This window comes from Xiphophorus couchianus, chromosome 4, assembly GCF_001444195.1.
Source record: "Xiphophorus couchianus chromosome 4, X_couchianus-1.0, whole genome shotgun sequence".
Taxonomy (NCBI): Eukaryota; Metazoa; Chordata; class Actinopteri; order Cyprinodontiformes; family Poeciliidae; genus Xiphophorus; species Xiphophorus couchianus.
Window position 1 is genome coordinate 4156220 of NC_040231.1, and position 20060 is coordinate 4176279.

The 20060-nt window shown below is 38.5% G+C and overlaps 1 protein-coding gene across 9 annotated transcripts in view; it reads left to right on the plus strand.

Annotated features, from left to right (window-relative positions):
* nav2a (neuron navigator 2a) overlaps positions 1-20060 on the plus strand; it is a 262068-nt gene that overhangs the window by 175103 nt on the left and 66905 nt on the right. For 7 of the 9 annotated variants that reach the window (XM_028014169.1, XM_028014164.1, XM_028014165.1 and 4 more), the window contains 8 exons: positions 430-502; positions 976-1219; positions 2345-2401; positions 5037-5170; positions 16429-17572; positions 18506-18615; positions 18696-18804; positions 19175-19588. In XM_028014169.1, coding sequence (XP_027869970.1) covers positions 430-502; positions 976-1219; positions 2345-2401; positions 5037-5170; positions 16429-17572; positions 18506-18615; positions 18696-18804; positions 19175-19588 — 2285 coding nt within the window. The remainder of the gene's footprint in view (positions 1-429; positions 503-975; positions 1220-2344; positions 2402-5036; positions 5171-16428; positions 17573-18505; positions 18616-18695; positions 18805-19174; positions 19589-20060) is intronic. The other 2 variants (XM_028014166.1, XM_028014172.1) reach the window with 1 other exon arrangement.

Here is a 20060-nt window from a genome sequence, read left to right on the forward strand (position 1 = left end):
ACCTAATAATTCCAGTGCTAACTAATGTAATGATACAGCCAACACCTTTATGTCTGGATGTCTCTACACGTCCCACATGTTCCACAAATTTACAGGCTCATATAAAACATATTTATTTATTTTTTTCAAAATTTAATTTAGCGCTCCTAATATGTGGAATCTTTTAAGATCAGATCTTTGGGCTTTAATATTTCTTTATGGTTTCCCAAAATTAACTTCACCAGCCTGATGTATGACTGGTTGAAAGGTTTCTGCCTTTCTTCTTTGCCTTAATGTTGGCTGATAGGCCATCTTGACTTGACTTCCTGCCAATTTGGTTAATACTCTAAACATGCAAAGGGCAGAGCAGCCCTGTTCCTCCAATACATGTAGATTAGAATGTAAATATGGAGTCTGTGTTGACTTGCTCTTGTGTCTTTTCCTCTCCAGATTGAGAACATTGATGCTTGTTTGAGTTTCCTGGCAGCTAAAGGAGTCAACATCCAGGGTCTGTCTGCAGAAGGTGAGCTGGACTGATACATGAGCCTGAATGTTTTGTTTTTTACAAATTCAACACTTCACATGTTCTGCTTTCTCTAAAATTGAGTGTGGGGTGCTCCAAGGTAGTCAGTCAGTTATTACAGCCAGAAACCAGCGATCAGACCTGAAATCTGGGTGTAGTGATGGACTCAGAAGGTTCAGAAATGAACATTCAGAGACACATAAAGACAGTTACAAAGTCGGCCTTCTATCACCTGAAGAACATTTCCGGGATTCAGGTCCAAGCAAGATCTAGAGAAACTCGTGTTGATCTTTAGTCAAACATTGGAATATTGACCAGTATATTTAACGTGACAAAATGTAATGTCTATTATTGGTTTTCACAACTGTTGACTGATGTTTTTTAATGTTTTCACATGTTTTTAATGTTATAAAGCACTTTAAACTGCTGAAATGTGCTACATAAATAAGCTGGATTCTCTGTGTGACCCTCAGAGATTCGTAATGGGAATCTGAAGGCGATCCTCGGCCTCTTCTTCAGCTTGTCCCGCTACAAACAGCAGCAGCAGCAGGCTCAGCGGCAGAACTCCCAGCCCTGCCTCCCGCCGGCGGCCCAAACCCAGAACACACACCCTCCCCTGGGCCAGCAGAGCAGCGCTCCGGCACAGCTCAGCCACTCTCCGCATGGGACGCCCGGCCTTGCAGCACAGAAAGCAGCACAGGCCGAGATGCAGTCCAGGTGAGGCTGGTTCGCCAAATCAGTGCAGATTAAAGCTGCAGTGTGTAATTTTAAACAAAAAACAAAGTTTTTTACATATTTGTTAAAACTGTGACCTTGTTGTGACTGAAAAGACAATCTCGATTGCCTTCTGAAGAAATGCACCAAAAACAACCAATCAGAGCCAGGAGGCGGGGCTTAATGCTGTCAATCATCCCCATGAACACGCTAATGGTGGAAAAACAGTTTACGGCTGCAGAAAATCTGCCGTCATTGTTGGCTACGCTTAGGTCTGTCATGATTACACAGTTTCTAAATAATAAATTGTCCCAGAAGGTATTGCAATAATCTATAATATTGTTGTTTTGAGATTATTTTCAAGGAATATAATAATAACAATAATAATAATAATAATAATAATAATAATGATGCAAGAACACATGCTCAAAAATCAATAAAGTTTATATTCTAATAACATTTAACACTGGAAGTAGAAGACAGTTTAAATATCCAAAAGAAATAAACAAAACAATAAAACAATCAAATTATGAAGTCTCTGTAAACAAAATTGTCCCTCAAAATAAGAGTTAGTTGAGACCAAAACATCAGACTGAAGATTTTTATGATCTAGTTTTGATTTCAAAGTTTTGAATTCAAACTAGAATTGTCTTTCAATGAGAGAAAAGAGAAAAACAATAAATCGTGCAAATGGAAATTATTGATATAGTTTTAATTCATCATGCAATTAATTGGTTTATTGCTTATTGCAAAAGGCCTATCTATGCTAACTAGTGTTAGCATAGCCTGTCATAAATGCTGAGCTTCATTACCTCTCAGCATTCAATCATCTGATTGGTTGTTTCTAGTTAGCACTGGGAGAAGAAGACAAATTATCTGTAAATTGTCCGGACAGATTGACAGTTTCAACAAATAAGTAAAAAAAATGTTTTTAATAAAAATTACATGCTGCAGCTTTAACCAGGAGACATGAGTGGATGAAGTGTTCTGCTTCACTTTCTTCAATCCATCATTTTGGCATTTCTATCTTCTTGCTCACATTTCATATCATTTAAATTTCTAAACATGACTTCTCTCCCGTCCTCCTCCACGTCTCCCGTCTCTTTTCTTCTTCTCCTCCTCCTCTAGGGATGGTTGTCAGAGTAAACTTCTCAAGTTTTCCATTGGTCAGAAAAAGAGCTCTAGGTCAGCTTCACTTGCTCTCCTGATTTCCTGCCCTTTCCTTCACCTCACCAACACTTTTATCTGGAATTACACTGCAAAAACACAAAGTCTTACCAAGTTTTTGTCTAGTTGTTAGTGTGAATATCTTAGTGCACTTGAAATAAGACTAAAGTAACTTTTTAGCTAAATATATGAACTTGTTTTAAGTCAGTAATTTTAAAATTCATGGAAAAGTATTGGCTCCATTGGCAGATTATTTCACTTATTACATTTTTCATCAATATTAAGCAATTATTGACATAAAAAGCTCACATTTCATGCTGAAAAGTTACTTAAAAGTTAGTTTGACCTTATTTCAAGTGGACTACAATGTTTGCACTAAGAATATTTGGTAAGATTTAATGTTTTTAAAGTGTAGAAAGCTAGAAATCGCCTCTAATCAGAGATGACTTATTTTTTCAACCATTTTGAGGCTCCTATTGCTTCTTTGTCTGTGATTAAGGGCAATTTCTACTACAAGCACCATCAATAATGCATGAGTGATGGTGCTCCGCAGATAGAAACTAAAGCTCCTGGCTCCACTTTCAGAGGGTTCTTGTCTGTTTCTGGCATCACGCCTCATTTGGCCGGTCTGCTAAATGGGCTGTAAAAGACCTTTAGATAACCCTTAAGTAAGTAAGTGTGTGTGGGTTGGTTTTCTTGACAAGAACAACCCCCCCTCCCCTATTATAATGTGACATTAATAATTAACACAGAACCTGCAGCAGAGATTGTGCGTTTGAAGTGATGCGTGACAAAAACTTGCCTTTGTTCTGTTTCGTTTGGTTCTGTTGACATTTTGTCAGATTCTCAGCATGAATTTTACTCTAATGTAATAACTTTCCCTTTGAAACTGAATGTAAGATCTGGTTTTGCATGCGGCCCCGTCCCAAAATGTGATTTGCTGCACCTGCCTCTTGTAGACACAACAGCCCCTGAAATGTGGTTAAATGTCTCCATCTTCTGGTGAACTTATGTAACTACAACATGAAGATATTACTGTTAGATTCATAACACCTGGTTAGTACAATGTATTTATGTGTATGTTAGTATTCAAAAGGTGTGTTAAAGGTGATAAAATATTCAAATATAGTATTTTTATTAGCAGTTATTCTGAATATGTTTGTTAAAATTTCTTTAGACATAGAATGCTGCTTTTATTAGATGCGATATGTCAGCAAAGTGCATTGACAATCTTCAATGAGCCATATTTCTTGTAACATAGCCAATGTGTTGTCATAAAAACAGAAAAATTTAGCACTTTTCCTATTTGAATATTTTTATTGTGGCTTTTGGTTGTGAATAACTACGTAAATGTTGAATTAGAAGGTTTTTTAAGGATAAGGAGGGTTTACAACTGAGTACAAATTTTCACAAACAGCAACAAAAACGGCTTTTCCACATTAAAATAAAGATCACGGTAATACAATGTTTTTCTACTACAATATATTACTGCAACCAGTTAATTGCTATTATAAAAAGTTTTCCTATCAAATGTTGCTATGTTTTTCCTCTACTTGTAAAAGTGTTAGTAAAAAAAGTGTTAGTAACCTTGTTGAAGAATATCTGTGCATTTTCCTCTGATTAATTCTACCCATATTGTACACAAAACGCCAAGACTACTAAGCTATTTTCTGGGTGTTTTTTGTAAAGGAAGAAAAAACCCCCAACAACAATAAAAACCAACTAAATTATTTACAGTGTCTTGAGAATATTTTATGGTGGCTTTACACCATGTTGGGTCTGGAATCTTCCAAAAAATAAAAGAAAGAAAAAGAAACCTGGAAGCTTCATAGTTAGAAAAGATTCAAATTTGCTGAAAAATAAAATAATTTTGAGATTAATCCCAGAAATTTTCTAGAAAAAAAAGTGGAAATTTTGGCATTTAGAGGGAGAAAAATTTCAACTTCTGTAAATTGTCCGAGTTTCAAAAGTGGAAAACTTTTGACTTTTCAGACTTAGAAATTTCCATGGTTTAGCTAGAAAATTTCTGAGATTAGCCAAAAAATTTCTAACTTTTTTAATAGTTTTTTAAATAGTTTTTTTAAAAGTTTTTTTCTGGGAAATTTCTGAGATTAATCTTAACATTCCTGAGCATTTTGGTGGGAATTTACTCCTGTTTTCCACCTGTCTATTGTAGCCTTAATACGCCGTCGTATGGAATCTTGTGGACTTTATTAATCCTTTAAAATGTTGCAGTCTGGGTGAAATAATTTGTCAGGCTGATTGTGGCTAAATTAACCAGCAGCACAGTTGGGAAAAGCTTCAAATATAAAATGTTTGATTGTTGATCAGATCCAGATGTTTTTACTTAAAGTATAAAATATTTGCATTAGTATGTTGAAACAAAATCAATTTTCTTTATATTGTTTGACTGTTGCATAAAACAAAATATAACAGATGTACTTTTAGGAGACTTTTGTAAGAATTAGAAATGTACAACAGTTCTTGCTGACCTTCCTAAACCGGTTCTTACCTTTTCTGTGTGAAAAAGTCATTTTTTGTGTTAAATCAAATGTTCACATGTCTAAACCTCCCTTGTGAAAGCTCAGATGTCTGGCCTATTTACTCCCCTCTTCCATTGTTTTTTTGTTTTTCTTCCTGATCTGTTCATCAGACTTCCTGGCCCGACAACAAGGGTGTCCACTGCTGGCGGTGATGTCCCTCCCAGAGGCTCGGTCAGCGCTGCTGGAAACCGGCGCAGTCAGGGCTGCAGTGACAAGACCAAAGCAAGTTTACATCCGAACAAAGGTGAGAAACTTCAGAAATGGAGAGTTTCATCTTATATTTTAACAAAAACCACTAAAACATTGGTTAACTTGTGATCATATATATATTTTTTCTTTTTTTCTTAATTCCAGTAATGCTAAAAAAAAAAAACTGGCCCTATTGTTGGGATTGCTAGTTTTACTGTTTTATCGACTGTTCAATGAAAGCATCAGTCACTAAAAATATGCTTAAATGAAGTTACAATTTGCAGTTTAATTATGTTAATCACTCTTTCTATGTGACTGGTTTAGGAAATTTCAGCCTTATTTTTAACCAGTGGCACACCTAATGCTTTGTGGATACTGAAACCTTTTGTGTGTCTGTCAAAGAAAAAGAAATCCTGTGGAAAAAGTAATGCCAAGTATTTTTATTTAGCAAAAAACATGAAATATATGTTTTTTCAATAACTCATGAGGCCTAGAAGAGATTAGCATTGACATGAGTCATCTTTAAAACTGTTCAAAATGTTCTCAAGTGGCAGCTAAAACCAGAAATAACAAGAACCCCAAATACGGAACCCTGAGGTACACCAAAATGGAAATGGTTTAAATTTATAACTCTTATATCCATGGTGAAGCTTATGTGAGACCAGTAGGAGGCTTCTTATCATGCACTGCACTCTAAAAGTAAAATTATGTGGCAGAAGTAATGCCAAATATTTTTATTTAGATTTAAACATGCAGAATATGTTTCTTTTTGTGGTAATTTTTGAGGCCTAAACGAGATTAGCATTGACACGAGTCGAATCTAAAACTTCTCAAAATGTGCTCAAAAGCATGTAAGTCTAGCAAAAACAAAGGCTCCAAATACAGGACCCTGAGGTACACCAGACTATGGTGAAGTGAATGAATGAGCCTGGTAGGAGGCTTGGTCAATCGTCATAGCTTCTTGTGGTGCACCTAAAAGAAATGCATGTAATGCCAGATATTGTTATTTAGCAACAAGCATGTAAGAAAGGTTTTTTTTTTTTCCATAACTTGTGAGGCCTAGAAGAGATTAGCATTGACATGCGTCATCTTTAAAACTGTCCAAAATGTTCTCAAGTGGCATGTAAAGCCAGAAATAACAAGAGACCCAAATGCAGAACACTGAGGCACACCAAAATGACAACGGTTTAAGGAAGCCCTATAATTTGAAGCAGCCTCACAGAAGGGATGATCAGAACGATATGAAGAAAACCACGGTGAGGCAGAGCGCGATACGGCGGCCCAGTACCTCGACCTGATGTGGTGGTCAGCGTATCAAAGGCTGGGGTCCGGTCCAACATAAGGACAGGACATTCTGTGTCGCTTCGCACCACATCATTCTGAGAATAGCTGATGACCTTTACTGAACCCTGATTGAAATTTATGCTGTTTTTACTCAGAGATGCCGTGGAAACGAAGAACGACTCCCCAAAAATACTTATGGTTCAGCCTTTATCAGTCTGCTGCAGCCGTCTGGACGTGTTTATTTTATAAGAAGCAGCACTCAGATTTGGTCGAATTGTTAAGCCAGGAAAGAAAAGCAAGAGGATCCTCTTAAAACTAGAGTGCAAACATGTTAATGTTCTTCTACAACCCCTGCAGTTCCTCTGAATCCTCCCAGCACAGAAAACAATGACTTAAACAAAACTATAAGTTTGAAATCAGATCGTAAGTTTTCTCTCTCTTGTGTGTTTGCATAGCAGGCTTAATTTTTTTATAATCTGTTTCAGGTATTTGACAGCAAATTTAGCATAAATGGTGCTCGAATCGACGGTTCAGTGGACCCGACCTTTATATAGACTTTGTTAGTGTCCGACGTCTAAACTCATTACCCAGAATTAAACAGGGAGTTTTGACCGCCCAGAGAGAGTGGGAGAGAGAGACAGAGAGAAATGTCATTGTGTTCAACAGTGCCAGGCTAGCACTGCAAAAACACAAAATCTTACCATTCTTGTGTAGTTTCTAGTGCAAATATATTAATATATTTCAAATAAGACAAACCTAACTTTTCAGTAAGATGTAGGAGCTTGTTTTAAGTCACTAAATTGTTAATATTGATGAAAACTTATACTGGTAGATTATTTCACTTTTAACAAGACCTTTTTTCCATGTTATAAGTGAAATAATCTGACTGTATATCTAGTACTTTTTCCATTAATATTAATGGAAAAAGCTTGATTTCCGTAAATCAAGCTCCTATATCTTCCTAAAAAGTTAATTTGTAAGTTAGTTTTGTCTTGTTTCTAGAAAAATTATAAAGTATCATCTACTTAACAACCCTGAACAAGAATCAAACATGGAGAAGCAACATTTAGCTTCATATTGAACAAATCTAGAACTCCACCCAGAACAACTGGAACCAGCATTTAGTTTTAAACCTCACTAATCTTACCAAACACGGAGAACCAACATGTAGTTTTATCAGAACAAGAATCCAAAGAAACCCCTGTTAGTTTCTATTTTATGGACTTAGTATTTTTATTATTATTAAACATGTGGAAACAAAAAGGAGTTTTATACTTTTACTTTGTGTTTCTTTTGGTTTGTTGTTTTGTTTGTATCTCCTTTTGTTTGTATCTCCATGCTACTGAAAATGTGCTATATAAGTCAAATTACCTTGAGCTTGATTGACAACGCTAAGACCCGCCCCTTGGGTGTGATTGGTTGTTTTTGGTCGGGAGCGCTGCATTTCATCAGCAGCTCAGGAATTGATCTTTTCACTGATTATCTGGCTCATATTACACTGTAATGACATGGTGCCAGTGTTAAGAAATATATAAAAACATCTATTTAACAATTACATGCTGCAGCTTTAGTTGACTATTTATTTGCTGTTAAATAAGTCTGTACTAGCTTAGTTCCAGAAAGAAAGAGTCTCTTTGTTCACATTGAATAAAGTGAAGCTGTTTTGCTGAAAGGTTTCACATTATGCTGAATAAAGGTGGCTTCTGTGCATAAAAGCAGCAGTAAATGGTGTCGGCTGCATGAAGGCGGACTGGGATGTTAGCAGTCAGCTGATGGGAGAAGCATGAATGAAGCAGATGATCTCAATTACCTGCAAACTGTCTGCTGCTCAGACTCTCAGGAAGAGCAGAGTGGAAATAAATGAAAAAATGTCCAACATACTCCATTAAAGGAAGAGTTTTTATAAGCATTCAAAGGGAGCGCATACACTGTAAAAACTAATTAGTTCTTTTTACTTAAAATGGCAGTATTATGTATTAGTGCTGTTTTATAGCACAGTCAAGTAACTTTAACTTCAATTATTATAAAAATGCCCTATATATCAAATATGACTTAAAATACATTTGACTTTGTAATTTAGCACCTTGAAATTGGAAAATGCGTCTGTGTCTTTAAGAATCTCCTTCTCTTTCTGTAGCTCCGCCTTCATGGCTCCTTTATTAACCCTTCAACAGCGTTTTTTGTTTGTTTTGGGTTTGTTTTTTTTACCAGCATTTCACTGAGAAGTAGCTTATAACATGAAATCCACAATTCCACCAGATGTTTGCTAATTGCTGCTGGCTAGTCTGAAGGAGCTGACTGAGGGAGGGCTGCACTGTGATTCGTTTTTCACACCTGAGTGGTTGCCAGGGAGATTAAAAGATTTCTTAAACATCCATGAAAGAATCAAGGCAACACTCCAAGTATGCTTTTGATGAGGACATAAAATTACGTGATATAAAGCTCAAAAAAGTTGATTTTACATTTTTTAAAAATGCAGTTTTAGTGAGTATAACTTGAGTTACCTTAATAAATCTGAGTATGTTGTAATTACTTAGAAAAAGAAAATTGTATAAAAAGAAAATTACTTGATTGAAAATGTTTCTATACTGCAAAAACACAAAATTGTACCAGATATTTTGATCAAATTTCTAGTTCAAATATTTCTTGCAATAAGAAAAAATATATCAGGAGCTTGAGTTATAGGAGCTTTCTTTAAGTAAATAATTCCTTAATATTAATGGAAAAAGCTCTACTTTGTCTAGTAGATAAATTCACTTATAACAACACAGTTTTTACAGGTTACAAGTCAAATAATCTGTCAATAAAACTATAACTTTTTCATCAATACTAAGGAATTATTGACTTGAAACAAGCTCTTATATTTTGATGAAAGTTATATGTAAGTTAGTTTTTTCTTATTTCAAGTCTATGAAGATATTTGGACTGAAAACTAAACCAAAAATGCTTTGTAAGATTTTATGTTTTTGCAGTGTACCTCTGCATTTTGTAATAATCGGTGGAAAATATAATAATGCTATTACATATTTTGGCATAAAGAATTGCAAAATGCGTTTGCGGATTTTATGACATTATTACATATTGTGTAGTTTCATTTTAGGTTGCTGAAGAAAAACACGCCACACTTTTTATTTGTAAAGGTTGAAAGTTGTTCCTATGTCTCTCTCCTTGCAGTTGGTAATTACATGCTCCTTTATGTCAGCCTAACAAATTAAAGCCTTTGGTCGTAACATGACAAAGTGCGATAAAGTTAGATATATGATGGCTGTGCAAAATGACAAAAAGTTAAAAATGGCCGCAGTAGTCCTGTTTCCAAACTCCGCCCCTGTCCTGTCTGCTGACCACACTCCTCCTCCCTGAATGCCACTTTGAGTCTCTCCTCTCCTCTGCTGTCCATCTTCTTCCTTCTCTACTTTTCTTTCCTGCTTGATGTCTGCAGCACCAGCCAGGTTTGTCAGCTACCACTTCTAATCCCCCTCCAGAAATGGTTACTTTAACAGATTTATAAAGTTTAGATTAGTTTCTTCCTCCCCCCTTTTGAGGTAGCAACCAATCTCTAATTGTGGCTTTTTATAGATTTTTTCCTAACTTGTAATTTTGCATGCATGTTTAAAACGTTGCTACTGCAGGTTCAGATGTTGGGGCCGGAGCTGTTCTGTGTCAGCGGCTGTGACACCAGAATGAAGTCATGCTACCAGGCGTCCTGCTCTGCTCTCTGTTTAATAGGAGCTGACAGGATCTCGGTGTTCGCTAATTTACACTGAGCAGAGAGAGCGCACTGCAAAAACACAAAATCATTTTGTGTTTCAAAAACATTTTTAAACAATGTTAGATTTTTTTTTTTACTTTAAACAAGTTCCTATGTCTTGGTAAGAAGTTACTTGCAAATTAGTTTAGTCTTATTTCAAGGGTATGAAGATATTCACAGAAGAAACTAGACCAAAAATACTTTGTTTTTGCAGTAGGGAAATCCTACATTGTTTTTGCAGTGTAGGGGAATCCATATTACATGTTACATAAGTAATTTGTAATATGTCATATTTAATATGGTTTACATATTAAATAAATCATTATTTGCCAGATGTTCTTAAAGCTGTTGCAATGCCATGTAGTTTTTACTATAACTGAGGGCTATTTTCACATTAACATGAAGTATTTATAATGCTGTGGATTATTTTTAGCCTTCTCCTGACTGATACCTTTTGTACAAATACATCCTTTGTAACATGTTGGGCAACTCTGGCTTAAAACAAACAATACAAATGAGTAATATCAGCTAAACTGTTTTAGGATGTCAGAACTATATTTCAGGTCGTCTTCAATAAAGTTTTAGCTGAAAGTTGTGAAAATTTATGCAGTTATTGCATTTTTTAAAAACAGTTTTATCTAAAAATGCATTTTTGCTCCCTGAACACATCTACTTGTTTCAAGAAATGTCTTTTTAAATTAATGAAGTAATCTGTCAATGAAACCAGGGCTTTAAATCAATATTAAGAAATTCTTTACTTAAAACAAAACTGAAAAGTTACCTGCAATTTAGTTTTTTCTTATTCCAGGTGTTTTGGACTAGAAACTAGACAGAAGTACTTGTTAAGATTGTGTGTTTTCGCAGTGCAGGGTGCACCTGTGTGTTTCTGTGTGGAGTTTGGACGTCTGCTCCCTTTACTGAGTGACTAGCTTTCTGATGAGCTGTGGCGTCACTGTTTGAGTGTATACATATGGAGAAACTTTCAAAAGGAAAAAGGAAAAAAATCACAAAAGCTTCCTGTCCCTTTTGCTTTTTGGAGCACAATGCGTGAGGAGCGAGAGGGAGCCGTCTGAAATCAGATACGGAAGCAAACACCTGCAGGGCGAAAGTGGAGCATCAACGAATGAGTCTATAAATAAAAATAATGCCTAACCGTTGCCATGTTTTATTCTGGATAAGCTATCCAGTGATGATTTTTTATTTTGATTTTTTTAAATATAATAATAAATGCTATTCCATCAGAGGGCAACATGTCAAGTCAATGGGAAATGGATGCTAAGTATGGGTGGGATATATGACCTTAAAGTTTTATTACAACATTTTGTGGTTTTATTGTGACAATAAAAGTGACGATAGGAACTACACTGCAAAAACACAATTCTACCAAGTATTTTTGGCTGTTTTCTAGTGCAAATATCTTAGCAGCGCAAGTTACTCAACAGGTTGTTGCTAGGTAACCAAAGAGTTAGTGAGTTAGTTGATGCCACCTACCTAGCTTAGCTAGCTAGTGGCTAATGTATTTCCTCTGCCTACATCCCCCAAAATGCTGTGTGGTTCTGAATAAGGGTTCACTGAATATTCTATATATTAAAAATGTAATTATCTGTTGATATTGATCACATGTCTATTGCGAAATATACTGTTATTGATTTATTGTCCAGACCTACTTCCTGTATGTCCAAGCGATTTGTTCCCAAGTCGGGCAGTAATATCTTGTGACTGGTACAGTCATGACTTTGGCAGACTTTTGATCCGAATCACATCAGGACACTTTTCTTTTTACTGCTTGTTTTCCAGACTGCGTTCGCCTCAGTTTCTGGCCCTACAGACGTACACAGCTCCAACCGTTTCTACTTAACCTGGCAGGCGTGCCCAGACATGTATGCACAGACGGTTCGAGTGCTGACACTGTGAAATTGCAACCCCTTTTCCTTTGGCGCAGACAGGCTTGAACACATGCATATATACAGACGCATGAGTGTGACGAGCCGTGAAAAGAACTTTAGGATCGATTCTGTGTGAATCCTGGAGAGGCTTTTATACTATCCTCATGCTGAGAGGAGAGGACCCAGACTTAGAGGATGTTCAGACGTGTAGGGGGTCGAGGAAGGGTGGTCTGCTTTTCATTTTAATCTCTAATGACCGCAGCAATTAAGCAGTTAAGTCAAACACTTAAATTCTTCCAACATGTTTCCTAAAACAGCAAAATGAACAAATGTGACTAGCGCAATTTCGGGATTCGGCCTCGGGCTGCACGGGGTCACTTAGTTAGTGACCCGTTGGCTAAACCATGGGTCACTAACCTTAAAATTAAGGAATAATTTGTTTATTTTGGAAGGAAACTGCTTCCTTACTGGCTTTTTTTGCAGGAAATGGAAGACAAAAAACATATTGAAGTAGAAAATCTAATTTTATGGTCATTAGTATGAGCCATTTGTTTTTCTAGCTTATACAGTAGTATAAAGTGATTTGTCTGACACCATTCAAATAAAAAAATATAAATAATGCAGTACCACATAAAAAAGTCAGTGACTAATTTAAAATTAAAAGTAGCTAAACTTGAAAAAGATTAACTGGATAACCTTTGACCTTAATGTTTTGATTTTAAAACATTCTGGGTATTTAGTAGCAGCGGTTCTGGATCTGAAGCAGTTTTGCAGAGTACCAGACAAACCCGTTCTTTCATTCAGTATTCTTCAGTTAACTGTCTCGAAACAGGACTGGGATCAGTCAAAACAGGGTAAAGTTTCACATAGATCGCTGTGGAAGGGTAAGTCACTTTAAAATGTACGATTTTTAAAACGTCTTTTGGAAAAACAGAGAAGAGCAAATAGTAAGTATTTGCTCCACTTATTTTTAAAGTTAAAGGAGGTGTATTGTGCAAATTATTTAAGCAAGTTTTTGTACTGCCATTTTGGTTTCTGTGGCAACTGAGAACAATCCAAACGCTTAAAAAAACACACTGACATAGACAGGTTTAGTTTTGGCAATAAATTAATGCTTTCTAGTGTCTGAAATGAAGCCGTTTCAAAAACCTCCTGAATGTAACATCACAAATCAGCAAGGCTCTGCCCGTTACCTAGCAACCCCGGAAACCTTGCCCGTTACCTAGCAACCCCAGCAGCCCAGCTGGTTACCTAGCAACCCCAGCAGAGTTCCAGCACATTTGGTTGTCAGGTTTTACAGTTGTAAAATGGTTGCTGGAAAAGACAAGTGTTTTTGTTGTTTACTCGCCGTTCAGAAACCACTTGATATGTTCTTGTTGGTTGCGCAGGAGACTTTATTTCTGCTTTTCAAAGATGTACGGTTGTATAACTACACCATTTTCATATGGGAGTGTAAACGTTGCATTTGGACTGCATGCCTAGCAGCAGCTTATTTGAATTTAAAGTGACAAGATGCCCTAAAACAGCTCAAAAGTGTAGTGAACATGTCTTGTATCGCCCATCGATTTGTCCTAACCTGTTCAGCGAAGCATAACAGATCTGATCAGAATCCCAAGTTAACCAATTTTCTGTTACTTTTCACTCATAACTCTGGAAAACATATCTATCTTTTCCCGACTTGGCAGCCCAACTGGAACATTTCAGTCCTCGTCCCTTACGGTCCGGTCTTGTCGGCGACCTGCTGGCTCCAAGTCAAAAGCCTCCCAATGCCCAACGCATCTTGCTCTGTTCCTTTCTGACCCAAAATCCAAACTGACCCAGTTCTGTGGGAGCCCGGACCTTCCTGCTGGCCCACATCAAAGCCTCATTCACCCCAAACCTGAACTGCATGGCCCCTTGTTCCCCCCACTCTGCTCGATGTGGTTCCCATCTTATTCAGCTAGCACCAATAGGAAGCCAGCTATTAGAAACCTGACCCACTTTGTTAATAGCTAACTACTAACGCATCTAATTGGGCCCTAATTACTTCCTAATGGCTGCTTTGTTTCATGCTGCTCACATTAAATACTGAAGAGGAGGAGAAAGTGAAGGCTGCTTTGTGAGTGCCGATTTCCAATTAGGACATGAAAGAACTGGCAACATGAATAAAGGGGGAGAGCCTCATGAAACTGTGCATACATAAAAGTGTGGTTGTTTACTACTATGAATAAATACTGGTGTGAATAAAGCATTCATTCTTTGGACTGATACTTTAGATTGAATGAGATGTAATTCAGAAAAGTCTAAGTCTGTCACCAGGCCTTTTATTTAAATACTTGTCCAGTCATTTCTGATAATAAATGACATTTCTCGCTAGCCCTGTGCAGCAGTGTCCTATAAATTGTTATTGAGACAAGCAGATATGATGAGGAAAGCTCTTAAAAAACAAGAATGTGGCTCTGCACTGCAAAAACACAAAATCTTACCAAGTGTTTTTAGTCTAGTTTCTATTGCAAATATTTTGCACACATATCTTACACAATATGACAAAATAATTCATAAGTAGCTTTTCAGATCGTTTTAAGTCACTAATTTCTTAATGTTGATTAAAAATTACTAGTTCCACCAGAAGATTATTTACTTCTTCAATTTTAAGAAATTATTGACTTAATTCAAGCTCCTATATTTTACTGAACAGTTACTTGTAAGTTAGTATTGTTTTATTTAAAGTTTACTAAGATATCTGCACTAGAAACTACACCAAAAAAATCTGGTAAGATTTCGTATTTTTGCAGTGTAGTGTAGGTTTTGCCTGAAATTAAAAATTGCAATCATGGTTTCCTTTTTTCCATAACCAAAACTGTGACTTTTTAATCAGTGGTTTGTTTTTATATCTTGGCTTATGCACAATGTAAACAGACTATACAAATCATCTCTAGTTTCCAGTTGTAATCAGATAACAGAACAAATAGATCATGTAAACTAGAGAAAACGGCTGCATGAGAGACTTGGCCTGAGGAACTTGTCTGTGTTGTCTCATGCAAACTATGGTGGGGGTCTTCGTCCGCCCAGCTCAGGCCCTCGCTCTCTCTCTCTCTCTCTCTGGCAGTTGGTGTTTGAATATTCAAATGTTGCCGGTTGGAGCTACAATCTGCATGTTGAAAACCTCAGAAACCCTCAGGATAGTTTTACTTTCAGACAGGCTACATCTTTTAGCAGGAAGATCTGTGTTTGTTTTTCCTCCTCCAGCTCGCGGTAAGTTTGCTTCGTGGGTCACGTGGTGCAGATTTACACAGACAGGAGCTAAAGTGAGGTGTTGTAAGATATTATTTCTGTTTTTAGACGAGGTTGAGATCATGTATCTTGCGGTGTTTTGTTTTTTTTTGCAGAGCAGAAGGACTCTGACCAAAGGCAGGCCTTATAAGTGCAGCAGCACCGCTTCTCGATGTGACTTACTTGGCGAGGCTTGAAAGCACTCAAGTCTTCTCCTCACTGCTCTTCTAAACAGTTTATGATGGACTCCCTTATTGTTATTGCTGAGGGTTTTTTACAGCAAACTCATGGCAGGTTTATCCCTTAGCACACGGGTGTCTAAACTCTTTGTACCAAGGGTCAAACTCCCCAAGTTGAAGGTCCTCAGGAGCCAAAATTAGCTTTTTTCTCCAATTAAAAGTGGAAAAATAATGTTATTGTGATTACTTTCTACTTTATGTGCACAACAATAAATTAAGCAACTAATACTTTAATGAAACAGGCAATAATATGACATTTGTCTTAATGTTTTTTTTATATATTTGTTAAAACTATCTCTGTGCTGTGATAGTATAATATTAGACAGGTAGCATTCACAACAGGCTATGCTAGCTGCATAGTGATTGACAGCGCTAAGACCCGCCTCCTGGCTCTGATTGGTTGTTTCTAGTCAGGACTGGAAGAAGGCAGAAGAGCTCAATTTTTTTCCACAAATTATTTGTTTCGTGCCAAACTGTCACAACATTTTAACAAATATTTTAAAAAATATTACTGTAGCTTTAAAGATCTACTGCTGTTGTATTAACCTTCCAGACCTCTCAGGTCTACTGGTTCTGGTTCTCGTTCAGCTCTTCATCCCCAGAACATGGAGAAGCAGCATTCAGCTTCTATGCACCACAAATCTGGAACAAACTTCTGGAAAACTGCTGAAACTCTCAGTACCTTTAAATCTAGAATAAAAACTACTTTAGAGTTGCCTTTGATTAGATGAGTGTTTGCTTGATGATTTTGATGATATTTGTCAAAATGTAATGTCTATTCATTGTTCCATATTTGATGATTGTATGATGTAAACTGCTTTGTTGCTGAAAATGTGCTATACAAATAAACTTGACTTCAAAGTTCTTCTTCATTGTTTGGTAAAATGTCTGTTCTTTGGTGCAGATTCCTTGGAGGGCATGACCTCACAGCTCTCTGTGATGACTGAGCATTCTCCGTCGTCTGCAGTGACCGCCAGCTCCTCCACCAGCGCCATATCTGCTACCTCCCACTTGGTTCCTCCATCTTCCTCCTCGGCCTCCCCGTCCACCGCCATTCCCCAACCCAACAGTAGCAGCAAACCCTGGAGGAGCAAGTCAACGAGCACCAAGCACACCAACGCCCAACCGCCATCGTCCACTAGCAACTCGGCATCCGCAATGCAGTCCAACAAGCCAGAGAAGGACGCATCAACCAAGGTTGAAGCTCCTCCCAAAGCCGCCACCCAGAAGTCAATGCTTGAGAAACTTAAGCTGTTCAACAGCAAATCAGGATCTAAAGCGGCAATGCCCCAACCGGACGGTGCAGCCCCAGTCCGGACGCCTGTGGAGAGATCGGAAACCGGCTCCAACACGGATCCTTTAGAGGAAGAAGACGGCAACCTTCGACCAGGCATGAATGGGACATCAGCTTTGACAACCGCCAGCAGCCCCAAAATTGCTCTGAAGGGCATTGCCCAACGCACTTTCAGCAGAGCTTTGACTGCCAAGAAGGGTTCAGTGAAAGGCCTGGACAAGGAGAAAGGGAAGGAGAAGGAGAAAGGGAAGGAGCTGGGCAAACGTGGCCCTGAGAGAATGGAGCTAAGGGGGGAGGAGCTTAAGGAGGAAGTAACGCCCGTTCCTCCGGATGTTGAGGCGTCCAACAAAAAGACGTCCAAAATTGCTAGTTTCATTCCCAAGGGTGGAAAAGTAGCCAAAAAGGAGAGTTCGACCCCAGCACAAAGCGGAATACCAAAGCCAGGAGGCAAAGCCCCGGGAGCTGGGGGCAAAGCTTCTTCAGCAAAGGAGGCGGCGGAAAGGCCTCGCAGCATGCGGCTGGGTGGAGGCGGGCTCGCCATGCACCGCGGGCCTCTGGAGAGAGACAGGGACAGCAGGCACTCCAGCTCTACCTCCAGCTTGGCCTCCTCTGAAGGGAGGCCTGGCGCCGCCCCGGTGGCGGGTTTAGGCACTACGCAGAGCACGGCCAGCAACACTGTCAGCGTACAGCTACCTCAGACGCAGCAACTGCACAGCCACCCCAACACGGCTACTGTCGCACCTTTCATGTACAGGTAGGAGGCTGGGTTATCCCGGGAGCTTAAATATTAGTAAACAACACAAAGGTTTGGTTTTGGAGGAGGAGCTTTATGAATTGTTGTAAGAGTTCTGACTTTAATCTCAGAATTCAGACTTTAAATGTCAAAATAAAAAACAAAATTCTCATAATTTTTTTACTTTTAATCTGTTCTTTAATCTCATAATTCAGATTTTTAATCTTACAATTCTGACTTTTTTTCAACTTCTGACTGGATTCTCAAAATTCGGTCTTATTTCTCAGACTTTTTGGAATCTCATTGAAATACATTGAAATCCAGTAAAACATATCAGTTCTTTTGGTTGTAACATGACAAAATTACAGTATGAGCACAATTAGAAAACAATGTGTAACGCAGAAAGCTCATTTTCTTTTGTTTACTTGTCAAATATATAATTACTCTTTGTATTTTGTCAACTTTGCCTTCCATAAACCATAATCTTACAAAGATGCAGAAAAGGTTTACTGAAAATAAACCAAGAGAAAGTGTTATTTCATTGGTAAGACATTTTTTTGTGGATAAGTAGTAGTTAAAATTCAGATGTTATTTCTCCTCAGTGACTCTAACTGCTCAGCTGAGTGTTCGTTAGTCAACAAGGACAAAGTCTGGAGTCGGGCAAAGAGCAAAGGCAGCATATGAGCGAGGCATTCAAACGTCACGGCGTCCAGCCGCACCAGCGTTGTATTGATTGATCCTTCAAAGACAAAACGTTACTGAAGTCTGAGGCTTTAGTAGGCATTGGCTTCTCACTGCAGTCACAAGGCTTGAAACGCAGCAGATTTAAAGTCTAATCAGGTTTATCCTTCCTTCGTGACAATTTTCTGAATATTAGGTTCTCCCTAAGTACGCCATAATTCACAATCAATGATTTCCTCACTTTAATCACTCGCACAATTTGTTTTCCGGCAGAACACAAACAGATGGCGAGGGAACGGTGAACTCGGAGAGCGGCTCAGTGGGAAGAGGCGGAGACGTTTCCTGCACAAAGACCAGCCAGACCTCCATCGAAGACCTTTCAGGTAGGCAGTGTCTGCCTCTGTCCAGAGTTTACATTTTAAATCTCAGTTTTATTACTTTTTTAAAACAATGTTTTGTTCAGGTGAAGACCCAGAGACCAGACGGCTGCGCACCGTCAAAAACATCGCAGACCTACGGCAAAATTTAGAAGAGACCATGTCTAGTCTGCGGGGAACTCAGGTCACTCACAGGTAAAATAATAATAAAAAATACTGATGATTATAATTAAATATTAAACCACAACTGACTGCACTTACTTTCTCATCTTAACAAAGAAGCATAAACTAAATTTTATTTTAATAATCTTTTTTTTAAAAATGATGGTGCTAATACTCCAGATGCACCGATCCACTATTTTCACTTCCCATACCGATATCAATATCTGATAGGTTTTTCAGCCATTTTGTTCATCGCTATTTTCAGGCTACCGCCTATTTTTTGTTGTGGTTCTGTTAATAAAATTCCCATTTTTCTAATTTAATTTATCTGTGTACTCAAATGATCTAGGTGAGTACTCTCTGCTTGATTGTTTGTTGTTTAAATTAATAATTTTTTTCTCAGTACTCTGGAAACCACCTTTGACGGCAGCGTTACGACAGACATCAGCAGTGGCGGTGGCGGATCGTCCGGCAACAACAGTAGCGGCGGCGGGAGTGGTCGAAGCATTCTCAGCCTTACCTCTGCCCGCTCGTCGCTGTCACCATGGCGACTGGGGCAGTCCAGCCCTCGTCTGCAGGCGGGCGATGCCCCTTCTGTTGGGAATGGCTACGGCGGGCGAGGGGGGCGCTATCTGTACCCTGGGCACCTGCGGAGGCAGCTGGCCGGCAGGGGCGGCGCTCTGTGCGGCGTGGAGCTGGGGGACAGAGCCGGAGACGAAATGGAGCTGGACGGCCCCGCCATGGAGGTCACCGGCTACATGAGCGACGGAGATGTGCTGAGCAAGAACGTTGTGCGCACTGATGATGTCACCAGTGGGTAAGTGGGTGGACGCAGCAGATTGTTTTACTTTACTTTTTACTTTTACTGTTTTTGTACTTCCATTTGGGTTTCTACTCCTTTTAAAATCAGCCCAAGCCTTCAAATTACAAAACACAAATCAGCCGGCACTACCCGTAACCTAGCAACCCTGAAAGCCCAGCCGGCTACCTAGCAACACAAACTGAGTTCCAACATGTTTGGTCAGCTGGTTTTGCCACTGTATTTGCTGTGTAGTGGCTGTTGGAGAAGACAAGCGGTGTTTTTTTGTTGACTTGTCATCCAGAAACCTCTCGTTCCATTCTTGTTGGTTGTACAGGAGGCTCCGCTTCTGCTTTTCAAAGGTTGTATAATTGCTCATCCATTTGGATTCATTTTCACGTGGATTTAGAGTGACAGCTAAATCTGAAAGGAACTGAAAAAAGGCAGAACAGATCAGACTCAAATATCATTATTTAAGAATAATTTTATG